The 20,094-nt window shown below is 43.4% G+C and overlaps 2 protein-coding genes, 1 long non-coding RNA gene and 1 pseudogene across 4 annotated transcripts in view; 1 reads left to right on the forward strand and 3 right to left on the reverse strand.

Moving 5' to 3' along the window:
* The window catches only part of SPG11 (SPG11 vesicle trafficking associated, spatacsin), a 115,903-nt gene extending 115,582 nt beyond the window's left edge, over positions 1-321 (reverse strand). For both annotated transcript variants that reach the window (XM_057488770.1, XM_036905381.2), the window contains exon 1: positions 28-321. In XM_057488770.1, coding sequence (XP_057344753.1) covers positions 28-221 — 194 coding nt within the window. In that variant the 5' untranslated portion in view covers positions 222-321. The remainder of the gene's footprint in view (positions 1-27) is intronic.
* On the forward strand, positions 1-11,636 carry LOC118922522 (uncharacterized). The gene is made up of 4 exons (XR_005028798.2): positions 1-205; positions 5,953-6,156; positions 7,316-10,039; positions 10,661-11,636. It is a non-coding gene; the product is annotated as an uncharacterized LOC118922522 (long non-coding RNA).
* PATL2 (PAT1 homolog 2) overlaps positions 2,865-20,094 on the reverse strand; it is a 23,053-nt gene continuing 5,823 nt past the window's right edge. The window contains exons 3-18 of the mRNA XM_057488772.1: positions 18,479-18,650; positions 14,843-15,025; positions 11,483-12,392; positions 10,810-10,890; positions 9,935-10,077; positions 9,351-9,428; positions 8,976-9,117; positions 7,601-7,721; positions 7,404-7,501; positions 7,139-7,192; positions 6,902-7,035; positions 6,605-6,764; positions 6,006-6,146; positions 5,095-5,192; positions 4,410-4,559; positions 2,865-4,003 (exon numbers count right to left, since the gene is read on the reverse strand). Coding sequence (XP_057344755.1) covers positions 3,985-4,003; positions 4,410-4,559; positions 5,095-5,192; positions 6,006-6,146; positions 6,605-6,764; positions 6,902-7,035; positions 7,139-7,192; positions 7,404-7,501; positions 7,601-7,721; positions 8,976-9,117; positions 9,351-9,428; positions 9,935-10,077; positions 10,810-10,890; positions 11,483-11,767 — 1,704 coding nt within the window. The 5' untranslated portion in view covers positions 11,768-12,392; positions 14,843-15,025; positions 18,479-18,650 and the 3' untranslated portion in view covers positions 2,865-3,984. The remainder of the gene's footprint in view (positions 4,004-4,409; positions 4,560-5,094; positions 5,193-6,005; positions 6,147-6,604; positions 6,765-6,901; positions 7,036-7,138; positions 7,193-7,403; positions 7,502-7,600; positions 7,722-8,975; positions 9,118-9,350; positions 9,429-9,934; positions 10,078-10,809; positions 10,891-11,482; positions 12,393-14,842; positions 15,026-18,478; positions 18,651-20,094) is intronic.
* The window catches only part of LOC118922504 (transmembrane emp24 domain-containing protein 5-like), an 8,453-nt pseudogene continuing 5,963 nt past the window's right edge, over positions 17,605-20,094 (reverse strand).

A 20,094-nucleotide genomic window follows, 5' to 3' on the forward strand; every position in this document is an offset into this window, starting at 1 on the left:
GCTGGCCCGTCCCCCCGCAGCACTTACTGCCGAAAGGGGCCGTGGAGGCGGCAGCCCGCTCCGCCCCGACCGCCCGGCGTCAAGGAAAGCACTTGAAGGCTGCCTGTAGCCGTCAGGCTCCCCAGAATTTCCTGCTCTCTGTGCAGTTGCGCCCGGGATCCCAGCTGCCCCATTGCCTCGGCGGGAAGTGGCACCAACAACACAGGTAGAACCCGCTCCATGGCTCTAGCGCTGCAGCTACCGCCGGCGGCCGCACTACCCGCCCCCCTACTCTGGAGCCATTTTGGTCTGGCCGTTTCTTCCGGTCACCTGGGCCAAGCTGCGTTCTGGGCGTGCGCAATGTGGCAGACCGTCTCTACCTCGTGACTCCCGCTCTTAATGCCGAATTCTCTGCGGGATTGCGCTCAGGGCCGAGAGAAGATGGCTCCGGCCACTAGGGAATCCCACGTCCGCCGTTGGCTCAAGTCTGCTGTTTATTACCCTACCCTAAAATAGTTGCGGGTCTAATTTAGCGGCCTAAGGCTGGCGGCAGCAGCTGTTGTATATGGTATTACCCTTTGCCTTCTTAATCTAGCTGCTTCCTGTGTATTGAAACCAGATTCCTGCCTTGCTTCGCTTTTCTTTTGTGTTTACAGGCCGTTGGGTCGTGGTCTTGGTAGCGAGCAACGCTGAAGTACAAAAATACACATTGTAACGGGCAGGGAAACAGTAGGTAAGGGGTGGAGCGGTTGAGTTCCTGTTTCATTACTACTGTTTTCTCAGGGACGTATGACCCAAGGTCCTCAGCAGGACGGGAGAGTAACAATGGGTAGAGGGAAGAGGCGTGGAACAGGCGTTTTGGAAAGGCCTAATAGCCAAACCTTTCTTTACACATTCTTTTCCACAGTCAGATATGGTCAACACAGTTATCAAATGCCAACTCCTCTTTTGGTGCTTTGATTCCCATCATCCTTTTGTTCTAGGACTTTGTGTTTGTAAAATTCATTTTTCCCTGCATTGCCGTCTTCCCCTTTGAGGTGGTTTTGTTACCATGCAGACATACTATGTCATTCTTAAAAAAAAGTCCTCCCTGCAGCAGAGGTGAGGCTTAGAACCTCCCCCCTCATGTTCTGAGAGAAATCTTCTGCATACATGGATGTTTATTGCCCTCGTCTAGCTCGGATTAACACATAGTCTACAGGCACACACCTGATCATCTACATTTGCTCTCTTACAACACTAAACTCTGTTTTCTACCTTTATCTCGTATCTACCTACCACTTCAGCATTTTATTAAAAATAATAATAATAGAGAAATGTGGTATCCACATATAAATCAGGTTTAAAAATCAAATGAATATTCATATTTGAACTGACTGTGTATAGTTCATAATGCATGAACAAAACCGAAAGCTTCTGTGATGACTGCCCTTGCACTGTTCACCATGTAACTTATTCACTATGTAAGAATTTGTGCTCCATGTAAGAATTTGTTCGTTATGCATCAGAAGATTGGAGACTGACGAAGGTTGGGCTTGGGGTGGATTAATGATTGTGCATTGAGTATTGACCCCCCTATACAGAAATTTATTGTGGTTAACAACTATTTGATCAATAAATATGAGAGATGCCCTCACAAAATATATATATACACATATATATATATAAACACACTTCCAATTGTAAAATAAATAAGTAACCGGGATGTAATGTATAGCATAAGGAATATAGTCAAAATATTGTAACAACCTGGTATGGTGATACCTGGTACCTAGAATTATCATGTATATAAATGTTGAATCACTGTGTTGTACACCTGAAACTAATGTAATGCAATACTGTTGTCAACTACCCTTCAATAATAAAAAATAAAAAATAAAAAAAAGTCCTCAATCTACATTGACCACTACCTGTCCGATTTCTGCTTCCCTTTGAGAAAATTCTAAATTGACTCTTGTAGTTAGTCCCTCCCTTCTCACCTGAACCCCTCTGAACAGCTGCCATCTCCACCAAAACTGTCCTTCAAGGTCAGTGAGCTCCATGTTGCCAAACCAGCAGTCACACTTCTCATTCCTTTTTTTTTAAGGTATCATTGACATACAATCTTATGCTCAGATTTCACATGAGCAATATTGTGGTTACTACATTCCCCCTATTAGCAAGTCACCACCACATACTCCATTACAGTAACTGTCCATCAGCATAATAAGATGCAAGAGTCACTACTTGTCTTCTCTGTGCTATACTGTCTTCCCCTTGCTCCCCCCCTCCCACATTATGTGTGCTAATCATAATGCCCCTTTTTCCCCTTATCCCTCCCTTCCCACCCATCCTCTCCAGTCCCTTTCCCTTTGGTAACTGTTAGACCATTCTTGGGTTCTGTGAGTCTGCTGCTGTTTTGTTCCTTCAGTTTTACTTTGTTGTTAACTCCACAAATGAGGGAAATCATTTGGTACTTGTCTTTCTCCCCATGGCTTTTTTCACTGAGCATAATACCTTCTAGCTCCATCCATGTTGTTGCAAATGGTAGGACTTGTTTTCTTCTTATCCTCATTCCTTTCTTAAAGTAAATTATTTTCAACTTGGGTAGGAAACCAGGGAAGTGGTGTTAACCAATTTCACCGATAACTCCAGTTTCCTGTGTTGGCTTCTTTCTATATAATCTCTTCTTCTCCTATTTTTAAGTAACATCTATGTGCTGACAACTCCCACTTTTGTGCCTTCATCCCTGACCCTTTTCTTCAGCTTCATACTGCTGTTTACCTACTTGATATATCTACTTGGATTTCTAAGAAGAATCAAACTGAAAATGTCTAAATGATTTTTGACCCCTGCCCAAAACCCATTTTTCTCATTTTTCCCCACTTCAGTATGGGGCACACACGATTTACTCTACCTAGGAGTCATCCTTGATTCTTAACCACCATCTTTATCCAACCCATCAAAAATGTCTATCAAATCTTACTTCCAAGACCTATTCCAAATCTCTTGTGGAATTTCCATCACTACTGCTTTTCAATTCTTGCCTGAGTTGTTAGAAAAGAACCTCTGAACATTTTTTCTGCTGCTGCTCATTCCTCTAACAATTCAGCAGTGTTCTAAAAACAAATATCATGTCACTTTTAAAATTCTTTTTAAAAGTTCTAACTTTTCTATCACAGTTAAAAGTCCAGATTAAAAAAAAAATCCTAGCTTACATATATGTACCCTGCCTCTCTCCAACCTCATCACCCTCCCTTATCTGTGTATCTCAGCCACACTTTTCCTGAAACCAAGTTATTCTCACTTGAGGGGCCTTGTGATCACTAGGTACCTCTACATGGAATGCTTTTCATCTCAGCTTACCCATACCTCTTTGGCTGTCCTGGATCTTTGCACTCCAGTTGTTCATCACCCAGTTTTATTTTCACCATGGTATTTATCATTAAATATTTTGTATTTGTCCCTGTCCAACCAGAATGTAAGCTTCAGAAGAGCAGAAACTTTTCATTCTTCAACATTGTTACCCCACCACCTAAAATGGTGCCTGTTTCATAAAAGGCACTCCAATGATGTTGATGAATGCATGATCTTAAGTTAAACCAAACATTTCGTATCCTAAAGGAGATATTTATAACCAGCCCTCTTACTCAATACTTTATCTTTAAAAAGAAAATGGCAATATTGGAGCAATTTACAAGGTCATACTTTGGTAGATGTAACAAGGCCTTGTCCCTTTTATTAAGGACACTCTTGGAGAAGTCACACATAAAATGGCTTTTATTATGCCTCCTTACAAACAAGTTCCAGCACATCATTGTATTATCTCTTTAATGATACCTTATGCCGTGCCTTTTTAGGCACATCATTCAGGTTTTTCAAGAATGCATAAGAAAATGCTTTGGTCTGGTCCTCCAATATATAAGGCATAAGAGATGTCTTCAGACTCTGGATCCTCTGATAGGTCACACATCCAGAGTCTGAGGTTAAACTGTTCCCACATACATATATTCCAGAACAACCATATCAGTAGATTGGAATAAGCCTAAAAAGAGAACAGGTGTTAACTGCAAACACAATTTGTATTTGTGATTTAACATCTGACACTTTCCAGCAAATGGTAAATTCTATGGACATAGATGACATCCATGTTTTTCAAGCTTAGATCTTGGAACAGTTGTCCCTCAAGTATTTTCTGAATGAACAATTCAGTTTCTCAAATTAATTCTTGCCTTCAAATAACTTAGTATGATAAATTACCAAAGCACCTATAAATAAAAGGTTTGAAGAAAGGTCACAAAGCCCTAACTTGGGGCAGAATGGTTACTCAGTAAATACCAGAATGTCTAGAACTACTTTCAAAGGCAAGTTATCTTCCATACCCTTGGTTTAAAAGAATTAGAGAAGTCAGTGACAGAATCTAGATTGGGCTTGTTTATTCCATCACTTACTCCATCCTAGCCTCCAGCTGCTGTACCAATTGTTTGTCCACATGGTGACAGAACAGGGGAAGAAGGTTACTGGGGAAAGCCAGGGGTTCTGCCAGAGAGGCTGTAGGCATTTGGGCTATCTCCCAGGCGATCAGAACCACCATGTCTGTCCTGGAGGACAGAAGAAGAGATACATGAAAGTCTTTACATTTATACAGGAAACCAACTCAAGGCCAAGATTGATTATTATCCTACCACAACCATCACCCTCTGCACATGTAGCAATTACAAAATAACATTTACACACATATATGCCAGGCAATGCTTAGTGCTTTACACATCTTATAAACTCTGGTTAATACTATCATACCTAGAATTTTGTCTATAGATGAGGAGACAGACTAGTAACATGCCAGAAGTTACAGTGCTAGTAAATGACAGAGGCAGAATTCAAGTCCAAGTCTGTTTGACTCTAAAGCTTGTCCCTTTAATTACTGTGTTACACTGCCTGCCATGCCCAACACTGTGGGGCATTGTAGGGGGTGGGGAAAAAGGCAGAATAGGTAAAACTCTGCTCTTTTTCCCTTCTCTGTCCAACCTCCTCCCCAATACTTGAGGTATTTCCTACATGGTATATTCCTCTGGCTCAGCCTACACATCCCAGGGGGGTGGAAATAGTATTTACACAAGGCCTTTATGATCTTACCAAGCTGAATGGTCATTCTTGGGTTCCTCTAGGGAAGAATCCAGGGATACCAGCTGCTCTCCATGACTTAGCAAAGCATAGAGCAAAGAAATTCCAAACTGCAAATGATAAAGTATGCAGGATAAATTGTTTGCCCTGGGCATTCAGTGCTTCCCTGGCTCTGCTGTCTTTACCACTAAAAGGGCATGTATACAAATGGAGTTCAATGCCCATAAGACCGTCAGGTTGTACACTGGCTGGCCAAATAATTCTTAGACCTTTCCAAGGAAATCACTGTTCCAAATTCCAAAAAATTCTCCTGGGGGGGATTAAACACACACTCGTGGGTTCTACCCTCAGGAGTCAGTCTGTAGATCAGGAATGACCCAGGAATCTGATGCAGGTAGTCTAAGTACCCCACTTTACAATGTATTGTTTTAGGCAAAGATCTCCAGAGAGGGGTTCACAAGACAGTCTACTGGGATATTAGAAGACAGCAGAACTATCACATTTAGAGTCTCATCTTTTAAAACTTCCTACTTTGTATTTGTTATGTACTTAATGTTAGTAGAGTGTTACATGTACATGACTTATAAACAAACACGTGGGTGATACAGTTCAGAATTTTTTTACTAGAAGAGATACACAAGTTTGGTGACCCCAGCAATGCCATTATCGGGGAGCTTGTTAGAAAAGCAGATGTGGGGGCCCTACTCTGGGTCTGCTAAATCAGACTCTGGAGGTGGCACCAAGGAACTGGTGTCCAACATGCTTTCCAGGTCATCCTAGCACTCATTAGATGTTGTGAAGTACTGCAGAGGATACAATGGCGAGAGATTGTGGAGAGCTGAGAACATTCCATCACTTATTCCTTGCCAGTGATACCACCTGCAGGTCATCATATCCAAAGAGAAAAGCCTCCCAGTTGTTACCTGATTCTGAAGCACCACAGTGACTGGTCGCTCTGAGGAGCCAGGTGGAAGCAACATGAGTCCCTGAAGTCCTTGGAGGAGTTCGTGGAAGGCCAAGTGGCTGATACATTTACCGAGAGGTTTGAACAACATTTGTAGGGCCTGCAAGAAGGTAAATGCTTTACCTCCTGCCTCGCCTTCAACTGCTCTTCTTGCTGACCTTCCTTTGGTATCTTCCTGCTCAGGTTCCATACCAGGCCTATCACTGCTCATATTTCTCCTCTAACACAACCTTCAACACCTGCTTGTCCTAGGATGCCTTAAGAAAAGTAAATAGAGGCTCAGCACATATCAGGGAGTCTTTAACTTCTCAAACTCCACAGCACAGTCACCTGTGCAACCATAGGCCCATGTGTTTTCTTTCCTTTATTGAAACTGAAGATGATCAGTTGTTCCTATAGTAATTTGTTCTGTAACTCCCTCTTGTGGAGATTGGGTTGGCACTGCTCAGTGCCCAGGCACTTTCTCTGGCATCTCTGGGTGTGGGGAGTGGAGGAGGAGGAAAGATTCCCTAACCTGTCCACAAAACCGTCCCCTGCTCTGCTGAATGCCACAAGTACCTGATCAGCCATGTCCCTCCTGACCAGGAGGGGCAGGTGGTGGGTGACAGCCAGAAGGAGGCTAACAGCTCGATCTTGGGGCAGGAAGGGGAGCAGCCGGGCCACTAGGGCTTTCCCCTTCCTCACAGAAAGCACCTGCAGGAAGCCCTCTGCTGCCTCCCTACAAGGGAAAAGAAGAGCATTTTCAGGGCTCTGCATAGAGGAGAGGGCTACATGCCAGAAAGGAGGGGCAGAAACAAAGCCAATGTCTGCTGGTCCTTCCCTTTCTAGGCCAAGGCATGACCCTCCCACACTCACTCCAGATTATTCTGCTCCTGAATCTTTAAGGCCTCAAAGATCTTCTCAACCTGGTTGCTTTGCTGCTCAGAGTAGCAGGCCTGTGAAAGTCCATCCCTCTGGCCCTCCTCTATCTCTAGTAACTGAAGGAACATCTGGGAATTTGAGGGTAGTAAAAGAGAAAGATGGGGTCAATTTGAACAATATCCGATTCTTTGGGTAAGTTAGGGACTCATCCCTAGGGGACCAATGTCTCACCTTCTCAATCTGGTACAACACCTGCAGCCTCTGACTGCTTGCAGCTCCTGCCTCCTAGGAGGGAGAGTCCCAGCCATCAGCCATACCTCCATAGAAGCGGCCCAGGGCTCAGGAAAGCTGGAAATTGAGCTGGAAGGGCTAATACAAAGCTTAATCACATTGCTTTCTCACTCCTAGGTTACAATCTGAACTCAAGCATGAGATTGCTACAGACGTTTCTCCAAAACAGGAGAGAAAAGAGGTTCCTGGAAGATAATGTTTCTACCTGCTCTTGAGTTCCATGGGGTACAGCATCAATAGCTCGGCGAGGGCTAAAACACGTCGATACAGCTACCTGGCCCAGGGAACCCTCAATTCGAACCACTGCATAAAAGGAGTCAAGACAGGCACATTCCCCTCTCCTTTCCACCCTCCATTTACTCACATGTCCTGCCCAACCCAGCAGGTTAGCCCTGGTCCTACCTGACTCGTAAGCCTCTGCTTTTTGAATGTAAGGCGTTACCAGCTTGAATGACTCAACTTTGCTCCTTTGCCCAAGTAGTTCTTCATCTGCCTGCTTCTTCTCTAGTTTCTGATAATATTCCTGTGAGCCCATGGGATGGAAAAATGTATCCTTAACTTCTGAGTTTAGAATTAAGGTTCTCAAGTACAACTTCTTAGTATACCCTTTCATATAGCATTCACTCCAGAAATAGTCCTGGCACCTCAGGCCATTCCAGCAATCATTCTACAGCATCTTAAGCACTTCAGGCCTCACACCTCCTGTCTCGGAGTCTCCATACTGAGGACTTGAAGAGTGAGATACCACCGCCAGATGGAAAGGTCAAGAGCAAAGTGGAAAGCCAGGAAGCCAACCTGTCCCAGCATCTGTACCCTTTCCACATTCCTTAGTCCCAAGATACATGCTGCATGCCATGTATCCTGCCCCCTCCCCATTTTAATTTTGTGGTCCTACCTGTGTTTTCCAAAACCAGAGTTATTTGATCACACCAAGACCATCAACACCTTGAAGTACATAGATAGCACTACTGTCAGCTGGCCTTTTGGACAGTTTTATACTTCTGAGGATTTTCTCAGCACCTCTAGTATCTTCTTAAAGAAATTAGTAAAGTCCCAAGCTAAAATAAAGCCATTGACTGCTAGTCAAACAAGAATTTGAATAAAACTCCTTCATTTAGGAGAAATGCCAAAAAGGCAAGCATATAAAACTATTTCACTTTCAGTGATCCTGGAGGAGAGTTTCTGAAGCATGGTGGAAGGAAAGAAACTGATGTAAATAGGAAGGAGGAAAAGGTGAGAAACTTGGTAGGGGGGCTCATAGAGTTGAAGAGAAAGTGAAATATAGTTTAACCAGCCCTAAAACCCCATAGACAATAATTCACCCTATAAAGGGGAGATAGGAAGCAGGGGGAAATAAGTTAGAATGTCTGCCAGCCTTTGTTCAGTTCAACAAATTGAATCCATTATTTATGAGATCCCTGTGTTTTAGATTTAAATAAGTAAAAGGTAAGCAGATGAATGTTTATAACAAGACATTTCAAAGGCCCATAAAAGTATACAAAAGGCAGAAAAGTTCACATTTCCAAGCTGAATAGTAAAAATTCTTGGCAAAGGATGGAGACAAAAATCTTAAAGTACGTTTGGGGAATTGTAAATATCCTATTATGGAAGTGTAGGAGATACATGGGAATGAGCTTGGAACACCAGTTTTAGAAATGTGGCCCCTCTCCTGTAGTGACTGTCTCTCTCCCACCTGAATGGACATGGCGTTTCAGAGCTGAAGAGAGGGCCCATTTGGCCTCAAAGTCAGAAGCTGGGAAGAGCAGCTGGGGCTCACCTGGTAGTAATAGTCATCCAGGCGGGGGTTCTCACTCTGCAGCTGAACCATCTGCACTTTTATCACCCAGTCCTTCTCTTTTTGGGTCATGAGGTCAGCACAGGGGTCTGGCTGCTGAGACCAAGGCTTCTTGACTGGGGGACTTCAAGCCAGGAGGAGCATCCCTTCAGAACAACCCACCCCTGCCACAGTGAAATTCCCAGCAAGTGGTGGACAGGGAGTGAACTGGCTGGGAAGGACAGGAAAGAGTGCAGAGGTGGGCAACTCTGTGGGACCCTTAATTGTTCAGGGGCTCTGGGGGAGACACTGCAACACAAGGGACTAGCCAGCATACTGACAGGGGGCTGTCCACCCTGCTGCTTGTCTGGGCATTACCTCGGTGTCTGACAATGTCGCTGCAGCTGCAGGATCCGCTGGTGCCAAGGGTGGAGCCGGGCAAGAGGGCTGTGAAGGCTTAGAAAGAAACTTGGGCTGGCTGAAAGCAAGCTCTCTCCATTCATTTAGCCTCTGGTAACCTCAGCCAGACATCTAAGGAAACCCTATCCATTTATGTGATTCCCCAAAGCCAGCCTCATGGAAGATCACAAATCCTAGCTCAGCAGGGCTCACATTGCCCTCCAAGATACACTGTCCTGCAATTTGGCTGCAGGAAATCTTGACACAGTAAAAAAATCATTGGACCTGATTTTTGGGCATTCTGAATCCTACTCTAGGTTTCTGCCATGCCAGTTAACCTCAAGTAAATTCTTTTTAGTCTCTCTTGGTCTCCATCTTCTCTTCTGTGAGGCAGAAAGGATTGAACTCTACCTCAGACTTCTCTTAATAAGTTTCCGTAACCATTTTTCTAGTGGCAGCTGATAGAGTGGCCCCATCCCTCCTTAACCACCAGCTCCTGAGATCTGCGGAGAAGAGCTCAGCCTGTTGTGGACACTGGGGTTCCCAGCACCCGGAACCAGTACCTGAACCTAGGGGGCCATGAGGTCGGTGGGCTGCAGAAGAGAGATGGGTCGGGCGAGGGCAGTCGAGGTCCAAAGTGCCGTATGGGAGAGCTGGCACTGGGAAAGGTAGGCCGGAAAGGAACTGGTGACAAGTAGTCCAGGGTCTGAGAGAAGAATTAAGGGGTCTGGGAGAAGGGCACCTCCAACAGGATGCTGTCTTGCTAAGTGCCTTTCCTGCCTCTCTGTTCTCACCTGCCTTGTCTCCAAGAACTTCCATCAACATTTTGCCATCTTGTAGGGCCCTCAACCCAGCTGTGAGGGCACCAGACTGGGGGCCCACCCTTGTTTCCAACAGGGTTTTTACCTAGGGAGCAGCTCTTCAGTCCCTGACAGTGAATGTGGGGGCATGTGCTTTCCTACTGTCTGGTGAGTCAGCGCCTCTCCCTCTCCTCTCGGGCTTTTGTGTCTCCAGCCACTGGGAGCAATGCTTATCTGTCTCTTTTCTGACTCACCTAAAGCCCTCCTCAGAGCTGTGTTCCCTTGTTTTCCCTGAAATTCCTCTACCCCAGACCAAGTTCCTATCACCTTAATGGAAGGGCAGGTGCTCTCTCTAGCTCTAAGCTCAGTGTTCCTCATCTGCTGAAATGTAGGGAAGGGGAAGTAAGGAACCAGCTTGTCCTTTTTCATGCAAATTGCCAATTGTCCCAGTACCACCTCTGTGATTTACCAAGCCTCCCTGTATCATAGGTGTCTCCTTCGTCTCCTTCCTGACATCTCACTTTGGGTGCTTCAGCTCCAGAGCAAGGACAAGAGCAGGCTGAACGTGATGGTAATAAGGGGCACTTGGCTTGCTGCCTTTCAGCACCCAGTCACTTTCACACAGGAGAGAAACTCACCTGCCACAGGAAGTGCAAGGAGGCAGGTGCCATCCCCAACACACCAGGGGCCTTCATTCCAGGGGAGTGGAGAAGACCTCTCTAGAAATGGAGAGAAGAAAACCCAGGCTCGAATTAGCCCCTGTGTGTCTTCTACATTCATCTGTTTCCATGGTAGGGAGGGGGACAGCAAGTCCACCGATTTCCAGTATCCAGGACAGTGGAAGCCTGGCCAGGACCTCTCTCCTTCCCCTGAGGGGAAGCAAGACTGGTACCTCAGGAGGAGGTTGAAGGAGGTTCTGAGTCACTTCATTTCTACATGGGAATCCTTGTCTCTCTCCACTGGTTGTAGGAACCCAAGGGAGTAAACCAGGAGTGGACTGCTGAGACACAGGAGCCCGGGGTCAAAGATGATTCACTTTCAGTGCCAGGAACAGGGCCATGCACCTTTGTGCAATGCACAGCCCTGCTCGGATCTGGTTGTTAAGGTGAAGACAACATCAGAAACTAAGTGGGAGGGAGACAGGAGGAAAGAGGGAAGGAAGGAGAATCCCTACTCAGGTTTAAGCTGAAATAGAAAGTGTTAACTCAGAACCTATCTTAGGAAGGGGTGGAGAAGAGGAGAGGGATGTTTAGCAACAGTCCACGAGACACAGACAGTTCAGTTGTCCCCTGAGCCCTCCTGCCATGGTACCTGGGTGTTATGGACAGCACTGAGGATAGCTGGATCCCTGAGACTGTTCTCTTCTTCCTCTTCCTCCTGGTCTGGGGTTATATCTGGATCCAGATCCTCCTCCTCTTGCACCTCCTCCTCTTTTTCCTCCAGTGGAGAGGCTGATACGAGCTCTTCCTCAGGAGCCAAGGGGCCAAAGGACTTGCCTGGGCCTTGGTTCACCTGGGGGCCTGAGGAGTAAATAGATGGGAGCTCAGGTGTGAGGAGTCTCATCCAGAGAGGCTGCTTCTCAGTAGCACTTTTCATAAGCTGTCTCCAGCACCACTTTCAAAAACACCTCCTGTTTTAAGGGTTCAGCTCAGCCTTGCAACCCCAGGAGGCCCCTAACCATCTCCCACTATAGCTGATGGGATATGGCAGGTTCCAAACACCTTTGCTTTCCACATCCTCTCTTCACTTGCCTCATTAGGTACCCACACAAGCTTCACCTCCTGTCTCCCAGCCAACAGTGTTTTCAGTGCCTCTGAGTCAACCAAGTTCTAGCTGCCCCAACCCACTGAAATGTAACACTACTATGTGCCAGATACTTTACATGTATGTGTTTGATTCTCACAATAATCACACGGGCAGTTACTGATAATTTCACAATGCAGGTGAGGAAAAATAGGACCTAGAAAAGTGATCTCAGTCACCCAGTGTGATGTAGCTAGCAAGTAGAAGAGTTTGGGAATCACTCCCAGCAATTCCAGACACCCAGGTCCATGTCCATCCACTGAAACAGACGAGCAAGTCTATGCACCCCCAAGGTTTTTACCCAGATTCTAAGGCCCACTTGGTGATACCTTGGAGGCATTTCATCTTTGCGGGCTGGCAGACTTCCTCCATGGATTTTTCCTGTGGTGGGAGCATTGTCAGACTCTAGAAGGTAAACCTGGGACAGGGAAGAAACCCAAAGATAGTCTCCTCCTCAGTAAGTGGGGCAGAGCACCTGAAATAGCCCCAGTCTCCCCCCAGCAACACTGTCAGAGGAGTGTTGGCCTAGGGCCTTGAGGAGCAGGACCCTGGGCTCTCAGACTGCCCTAAATTCCCACCCAGCTCTAGTGAGCTGTCTTGCCAGTGGGCAGAAATGAGAGAGGGGGCTAGGACTCAGAGCCGCAGGATCTCCACACAGACACCACCAGCCTTTATCTGTGCTCAGCGAGGGGGCCGCACAGCCGCCTTGTCCTGGTACCCACCGCCTGACTGTTGCTGTCTTTTCTGCCTGGTTTAGCCTTGGCAGCTTAGGCCCGGCAGGCCTGCTGCACCTGGCTTTAAGAGTCCCAGTCCCTCCCCTGCACTCCAATTAAAGGGCCAGTGTCTCCCAACCACTGCACCTTGGTAGAAATATCAGCATATATCTAATAATAAAGAAAACCCTTGAAAAAGGCAAGAGAAATAAACTGCATTTTTAACCACCTAATGTTGTGAGTATATAGATCCGGGGGTCTATATTTGGGATCAAATATTTTTAAAGAGGATCCCTGTTTTCCACAGCCATCATAGGAACTTTGTGAGGTGTGTTCCCTTCAGTCCCTAGGTCTTGCTCCATCAAAGTTGATAGGAAAGCCCTGGGTGGGTCTTGAGGCAATTGCCCAGCAATCAAGATCTCAGTGCTTCACTGCAGCGCACATGTGGATCCCCAAAGTTCACCTGGGGATGCCTGTCCCTCGCTGGGTCCCGTGAACTTAAATCTGCCACTTACTCTAACTCATGAGGAACCCCTGTGAATTTAGAAGCCAGATCTTCAAGGTAAAAACCCTTTTGCATGAGTTACACAATCTTGTGTCTTCTGGGCTGCTCTAGTAGAAAACTGGGTCAGAAGCTCAGGGGTAAAAAGAAAACAAATCAAGCTCGTCAGTACTGCAGGTCTGCAAAACCTGAGACCCACCTCATAAACCTCCATGTGACCTGGATTCTGGGCCTACATCCTGAGTTCAGCTAAACCCCACATGGCTTCATAGAACTTCTGAATAAAAATTAAAACAAAGCTGCTTTCTCTACATCCAAAATGCAAGTTAAGGCTCAGTCATCATGGTTATAGGACCATGGTTCTTGGTGACTCTAAAGAAAAATATTTGTTTTTGAAAGTTTTACTGTAGGTCAGAAACTATATGGGTGAAGGAAAAAATGTTGAGTAGCTTAAAAGTTACTGAAAAATGTTTCAAACATCTGAATTGGGTACAGGCCTTTTTGGTAATGTTATTCAGCTGTTTCTCTCAAGAATTTCCTAATTACTCACTTCGGCATTATTAAAGAAGGGGCCAAATTATGAACTGCAGTGTTCCCAAAATGATTTATTAAGTTGTTGTAGAGACTAGGTCTTAGGGAGAACTACTTGCTGCATGCAGATTCTTATTATGAAGGGATGTCCTTCGCCGTAGTTCCAGAGCAGTGGACTAGGCTCATTCTTTAAGAACACAGCCCTGCCTTGGCTGTTTGGAGTTTCACTTTGGAGCAGCTTTTGTGAACGTCCCTTACCCTTGCCTGAAGTCTTGTATGTTTACTGATCCCTTAAATTTCCTAGCTTTCTGTCATGGTTTAACTATACCAAGTTTAAGCCAAGTATGCTAGGCTTGGGGCGCAGTAGTGAATAAGACAGATGCCACCCAGGACCTCTTAAGAGCTTCTCATACAATAGGAAGTACAGACAATAAGAAGTACAGACAAGTTAACAGGATTGTTGGATCTGATAAAAGATATATTATAAATGTTTACATTTACTGAATAAAACACCCAAGGACTGTTACACTTTGATGGTGAGATTTTTAATCCATTGTTTCAGTTGAAAAGCTGTAGATCTAGTCTGGTTTTTAATTTCTTCTTGAGGCTGTTTTACTCAATTATATATATATATATATATGTATGTATGTATATATATATATGTGTGTGTGTAGATATATATATATGTATGTATGTATATATACACTCTCCTCTTCCCTCTTGAGGCCTAGATGTAAAGACTTCTCACTCTTGCTACCCCCAGGGCACTTCCCTATCCCTTATGAATTTCCCTTAAGTCTGCTCACACCTGGGGAAACGTGCCCTTCACAAAACTCTCCTCACTTATTCTGCTTGCATGTGTGATTTGTTTCCTTTTGGGACCCTGACGCCATCTCCATACCTGGCCTGCTGAGCCATTCTCTTCTTTGTACTTGCTCAGCTGCTTCTCCCAGCCCTGAAAGATCAGCAATTGTAAAACATAACCATTGTCCTCAGTCTGCTACACAGCTCCAATCTCTGTGTTCTCAGCAGTCATCCTCCCCTCTTAATGTGGTTGAGAAGATAAGAGGCCATTTGGGCTGATCTATGTATATTTATACTTTTGCGCAGGCACCTCCTCACCTCATTCGTCTGGGTGAGGGGTGCCCCTTTTCTAAGTCTAGCTTCTCTTCCTGGATCCCATGCCCTCCAGTCATTTCATTTATGCTTCTCTCCTCTGTGTCTTCAGCCTCTCTATTTTTCCTTCTTCTTCTTACAGCATTGCATAGAAATAGCATTCTTAGAAACCAAATCACGGTTTTATTTCTGAAACAAACCAAACCTCCACTTCCTTAGCTCATGCTGTTACTTCAACCACTGCTTTCTGGCTTTTGACTCCATCATAAAGGGAGCATGAGGGCACAGATGGATATAGTCCTAGAAGCCTCTCAACCCTTTCTATCAACAATTGACAACTTTCCAACTGTACGTTAGTACTCTGCAAACATTCCTTAAGACAAGTCCCCTACCCTCACTTCTACTCAGATGCCACCCCTGAACACTTCCTGGATTAAAAAAAAATTCAGGAACTACCATTATCCATCACTCCTTAAAAACTATTCACAATTACCAGTGATTTCTTAACTGTAAGTGCAATAGACATGTCATAGTCCTTATCTTAGTTGAACTCTCTACAGCATTTTACACTGTTGATTATGCCTTCCTTATATATCTCTTCCCCACAGCTTCCTAACAATTCTCCTCATCCCTCTTGTACATCTTGGGTCTATTTTTGGCCCCTTTCCTGCTCTCCTCTTCCTCTCCCCATCCTTCAAATATCCTCTTCTTCCTGCCTCATCTCTTCCCCTCTACATCAAGTATTCTTTCTTAATCTGAGGTCCCCTGAAATTGTGTATATGTCTGTGTGATTTTTACTGTGTGCATTTTTCTGGAGAGACAGTCCAGAGCTTTAATCACAATGAAAGCTTGCAAGAATCCCCCAAAATGTTAAATGTTCTCTGCAACTGAGTATCCCTGGCCAATCTCATCCACTCATGTTTTCCTACCCATGACACACTGATGATTTCCCAGTCCTTTTGTCAGATCTGACATTTTCTAACTGAAAGCACGTCGGTGGTTTTTATCTCCTGTCCTTTACGTAAGACACAAGGCCCTCTAAAATCTGAATTTTATGAATAACAGAAATTTACTTCTCACAGTTCTAGAGGCTTGAAGCCAAGATCAGGGTGCTGGCAGATTCAATGTCTGGTGTGAGCCCACTTTCTGGTTCATAGTTGTTGCCTTCTCACTGTGTCCTCACATGATAGAAGGCTGGGGGCAGTGAGGGAGGTCTCTGGGGTTTCTTTGATAGGGGCACTAATTCTATCAGAGGGGCTCCACCTTCATGACCTAATCACCTGTCAAAGGCCCCTCCTCCTAACAGTATCACCTTGAAGGATAGGATCTCAACATGAATTTGCAGGGGCTGGTGGGGTGGTTGCACAAATATTCAGTCTAGAGCTGTGACCTTTGGGGAATACAGACTAAGTATATAAAAGAACTATTTTTTAAATTGATGTTAATATTGAAATATACTTGGTTGTAAAAATCTCAAAAAAATGTATTGTTTCTCAAAACTGTGCTTCTATTTATGTTATAGGTAAGATGCATATGTAGATAGAGAAAAGTTGAGGCTTTGTCTTCCATAGCTATATTCAATCCACAGGTAATTCAAATTTCTGCAATTAATCTGTAATTGCCACACTTACAAAGAAACTCCTGGTTAAGAGAAACTTTTTTTTTTTTCCTGTTAAAGTTTTTTTTTTTTTTTTTTTAGATAATTATTTTTTATTGAAGGGTAGTTGACGCACAGTATTACATTACATTAGTTTCAAGTGTACAACACAGTGATAAAACATTTATATACATAATTCTAGGTTCCAGCTATCACCCTACCAAGCTGTTACAATATCTTGACTATATTCCTTATGCTATACATTACATCCTGGTTACTTATTTATTTTACCATTGCAAGTCTGTCCTTTTTTTTTTTTTTTTTTTTTTGTGAGAGCATCTCTCATATTTATTGATCAAATGGTTGTTAACAACAATAAAATTCTGTATAGGGGAGTCAATGCTCAATGCACAATCATTATTCCACCCCAAGCCTAATTTTTGTCAGTCTCCAATCTTCTGAGGCATAACCAACAAATTTTTACATGTAGAACAAATTCTTACATAATGAATAAGTTACATAGTGAACAGTACAAGGGCAGTCATCACAGAAACTTTCGGTTTTGCTCATCATTATGAACTATAAACAGTTCAAATATGAATACTCATTTGGTTTTTATACTTGATTTATATGTGGATACCACATTTCTCTCTTTATTATTATTATTTTTAATAAAATGCTGAAGTGGTAGGTAGATACAAGATAAAGGTAGAAAACATAGTTTAGTGTTGTAAGAGAGCAAATGTAGATGATCAGGTGTGTGCCTGTAGACTATGTGTTAATCCAAGCTAGACAAGGGCAATAAAACATCCACGTATGCAGAAGATTTCTCTCAGAACAGGGGGGGTGAGGTTCTAAGCCTCACTTCTGTTGATCCCCAATTTCTCACTTGATGGCCCCCCTGTGACTGTGCCTGTCTTAGGTTGTTCCTCCCTTGAGGAATCTTACCCGTCTCTGGCTAACCAGTCATCTTCCAGGGCCATACAGGGAAATGTAAAGTTGGTGAGAGAGAAGCCTTATTGTTTGAAATGGTTAGCTTTTTATTTCTTTGCATATTTATGCCCTGTAGCTTCTATGCCCAGCATTTGTCTTGAGGTATCTTTACCACTTGGAAGAATTATGATACTCGGTAAATTTGATATGAGGCCCGAATTCTATTTAAGGGAAGAGAAACTTTTTTAAACAAATTGTTTGGTGTTGCATTTAGGCTCAGTGTCCATTTATTTAAATCACCTATGACATTGGGAAAATTTTTTCAAACTTAGGAAAATGCAATTTTTAATAGGGCTTCATTGAATTATAACAAAACTCTGCAAAATATTGCCATTACACACTGAAACATAATCGAATAAATGATATTACTTAGACAAAAGTAAGACTTTTCTTTCACATTTAAATTATATTTGTTTTACAGTTGGAAGAGACTATTAATGATCTTGACTATGACAATTTGTTGCATTTTCCAGCCTCTTTTTTTTAATGTTAAAAAGTTTGGAGTTTTAAGTTCTCTTTTTCTCCTTATCTTCAGATAGATGGTTTAGCATAAAACTTGAATAGCTGACACCACCACCATGACCACTAAATTGTTTGTCTGCCAGAAATCAACTCTATCAAAGTTGCTTCCTTACATATTTTGATCATGAGCTTCAAATTATCTAAGCAGAATTACACATATCCAACACATCTGTGCCTGTAATTTATTCCCTCTTATTCTTGCTCCCATTCCTCCATATTACCCAGGATTAATTCAAAGACAGTCACCTTTCAGAAATGGTGCAGAATATACAGTCACCAACTTCAGTTTCCACCATGTGTAATACAGCAGATTCTCTTTGTTTCAAAACTGGGGTTTTACTTCCTGGAGAGGCAAGATGAAAATCAATATCCTATCCTGCATTATCTGAAACTTGGTAGTCCGTGTCCAGAGAGGCCATCAGGGATATGGCCTGGTGGAAGTCATTGTGCAGGAGACCTGAGAATGGCCCAGGAGCTGGATGGCTTTTGTCACCCAATCTAACTTGTCAAGCTGGAAAAGGTGGACTCACCCAAGTTGGCTGAGAATCTCCAGGTGGCAGCAGCAATTGTCTTAAGTTGGAAGCATAGTCTGAGAAAGAAACACATCTAGGATGGGCTGCAGTCAACTGTCTGAATCCTCTTTGGCCTCTGCCCCTTTAGGACGCTCTTCCTCTGAACACTTTCTTTTGAAAAGTTTCAATCCTACAAAAAAAATGTTGAATGATAAAATTAACCTTTGTGTATCTTTCACCTAGCAATTGGTAACATTTTGCCTTACAAATATTCTTTAAATAAACTGCTACATCAGGTAGTGTCTGTTTCCAGTGACTAAGGACTTTAGCTAACAAGACCATGAATAGGAAACTCATAGAACAAGAAACACAAATGACAAGTAACTATGTGAAAAACTGTTCAGTCGAGTGTATACTCATACAATCTCTGGAGGAAAATTTCACAATGGGTAGGATGGATTATAATAGGGAAAACCTAGAAATGTCCCCAATACAAGATTGAGTAAAAGAGTATGGCATACTCATATAATAAAATACAGTGAAAGCATGAAAAACTACATAGAAATTGATATATTGTCCATGATATGTAGTTAAATAAAAGCTATTTTCAAAGAAATATATATATATAACAGTTACATCTTTGTAAATATACATATCCTTATTTATACCAGTGTATGAATAGATAAAGTCTGGGGACAAACATCAGTTTATTAGCAGTGGTTATAACTGAATAGTAGGATTACAGGCTACTTAAATTTTTATCTTTATTCTTAGCTGAATTGTCTGAACTTTTCGTAATGGATATGAATTTTATCATTAAAAAAATTAAGCTATGTAGAAAAGCTTTTTAATATATCAAACAAAAAATTCCCAAAAGACAAACAGCAAAGAAAAAACCTTCAGCTCTGTTGGCCCCTGCATCATGGTCCAAAGGACAAAGTCCATGTTCTTTTCCCTGGTACCAACATCCTCCTCTGCAGTCAATTAACTTCTCTAGGTGGAGTTAGTTGCTCTCCTGGTATCATAATCTATTCAGAGGCCTAAAAAACAAGAGTCTGTGAGCTTGAGGAAAGAATTTTCCCCAGTGCCAGCCTAGTGCCCAGTACCTAGCAAGGTGTTTGGTAGAGGTTTGCTGAATTGTGATGAGCACTGAGACCTGATGGATATGCTGGAGCCAGGCTGAGAAGAAAGAAGCCAAAGCTTTGGGGTATCTTTGTCTTAGGGACCAGAAGGCCCCTCTTGTTACTCTCATTCCATTTAACACTAGCTATAGCAGGTACAGCAGGAGTGGTTGGCACATTTGGTGAGTAGTATCTGTGAAATAGTCCAGAAATAGCAATGCCAGGGGAGCTGACCCAGCTCAGTGGGGACAGTGATAGGAGGAGGGGGACCAAAGTCCCTGACCAAGCCAGGTTTCAGCAAAATTACCTGCTAAGCTGATAAACTGATGATAGCCCACCCTCAAACATGAGTGTACCCAAAATGCTCTGTGTCCAGAATCTGGTTAATTAACAGGTGAACTTGACTTTGAAAAGGCAAATATTTAGAAAAACTAGGCTCTTGGCAACCAAGGCCCAAATGTGCATGATTCTGGAAAAGGAGCATGAATTGTTTTTTTCTTGCTGTTGTAATAA

This window comes from Manis pentadactyla, chromosome 11 (genome assembly GCF_030020395.1).
Source record: "Manis pentadactyla isolate mManPen7 chromosome 11, mManPen7.hap1, whole genome shotgun sequence".
In the NCBI taxonomy this organism is placed as follows: Eukaryota; Metazoa; Chordata; class Mammalia; order Pholidota; family Manidae; genus Manis; species Manis pentadactyla.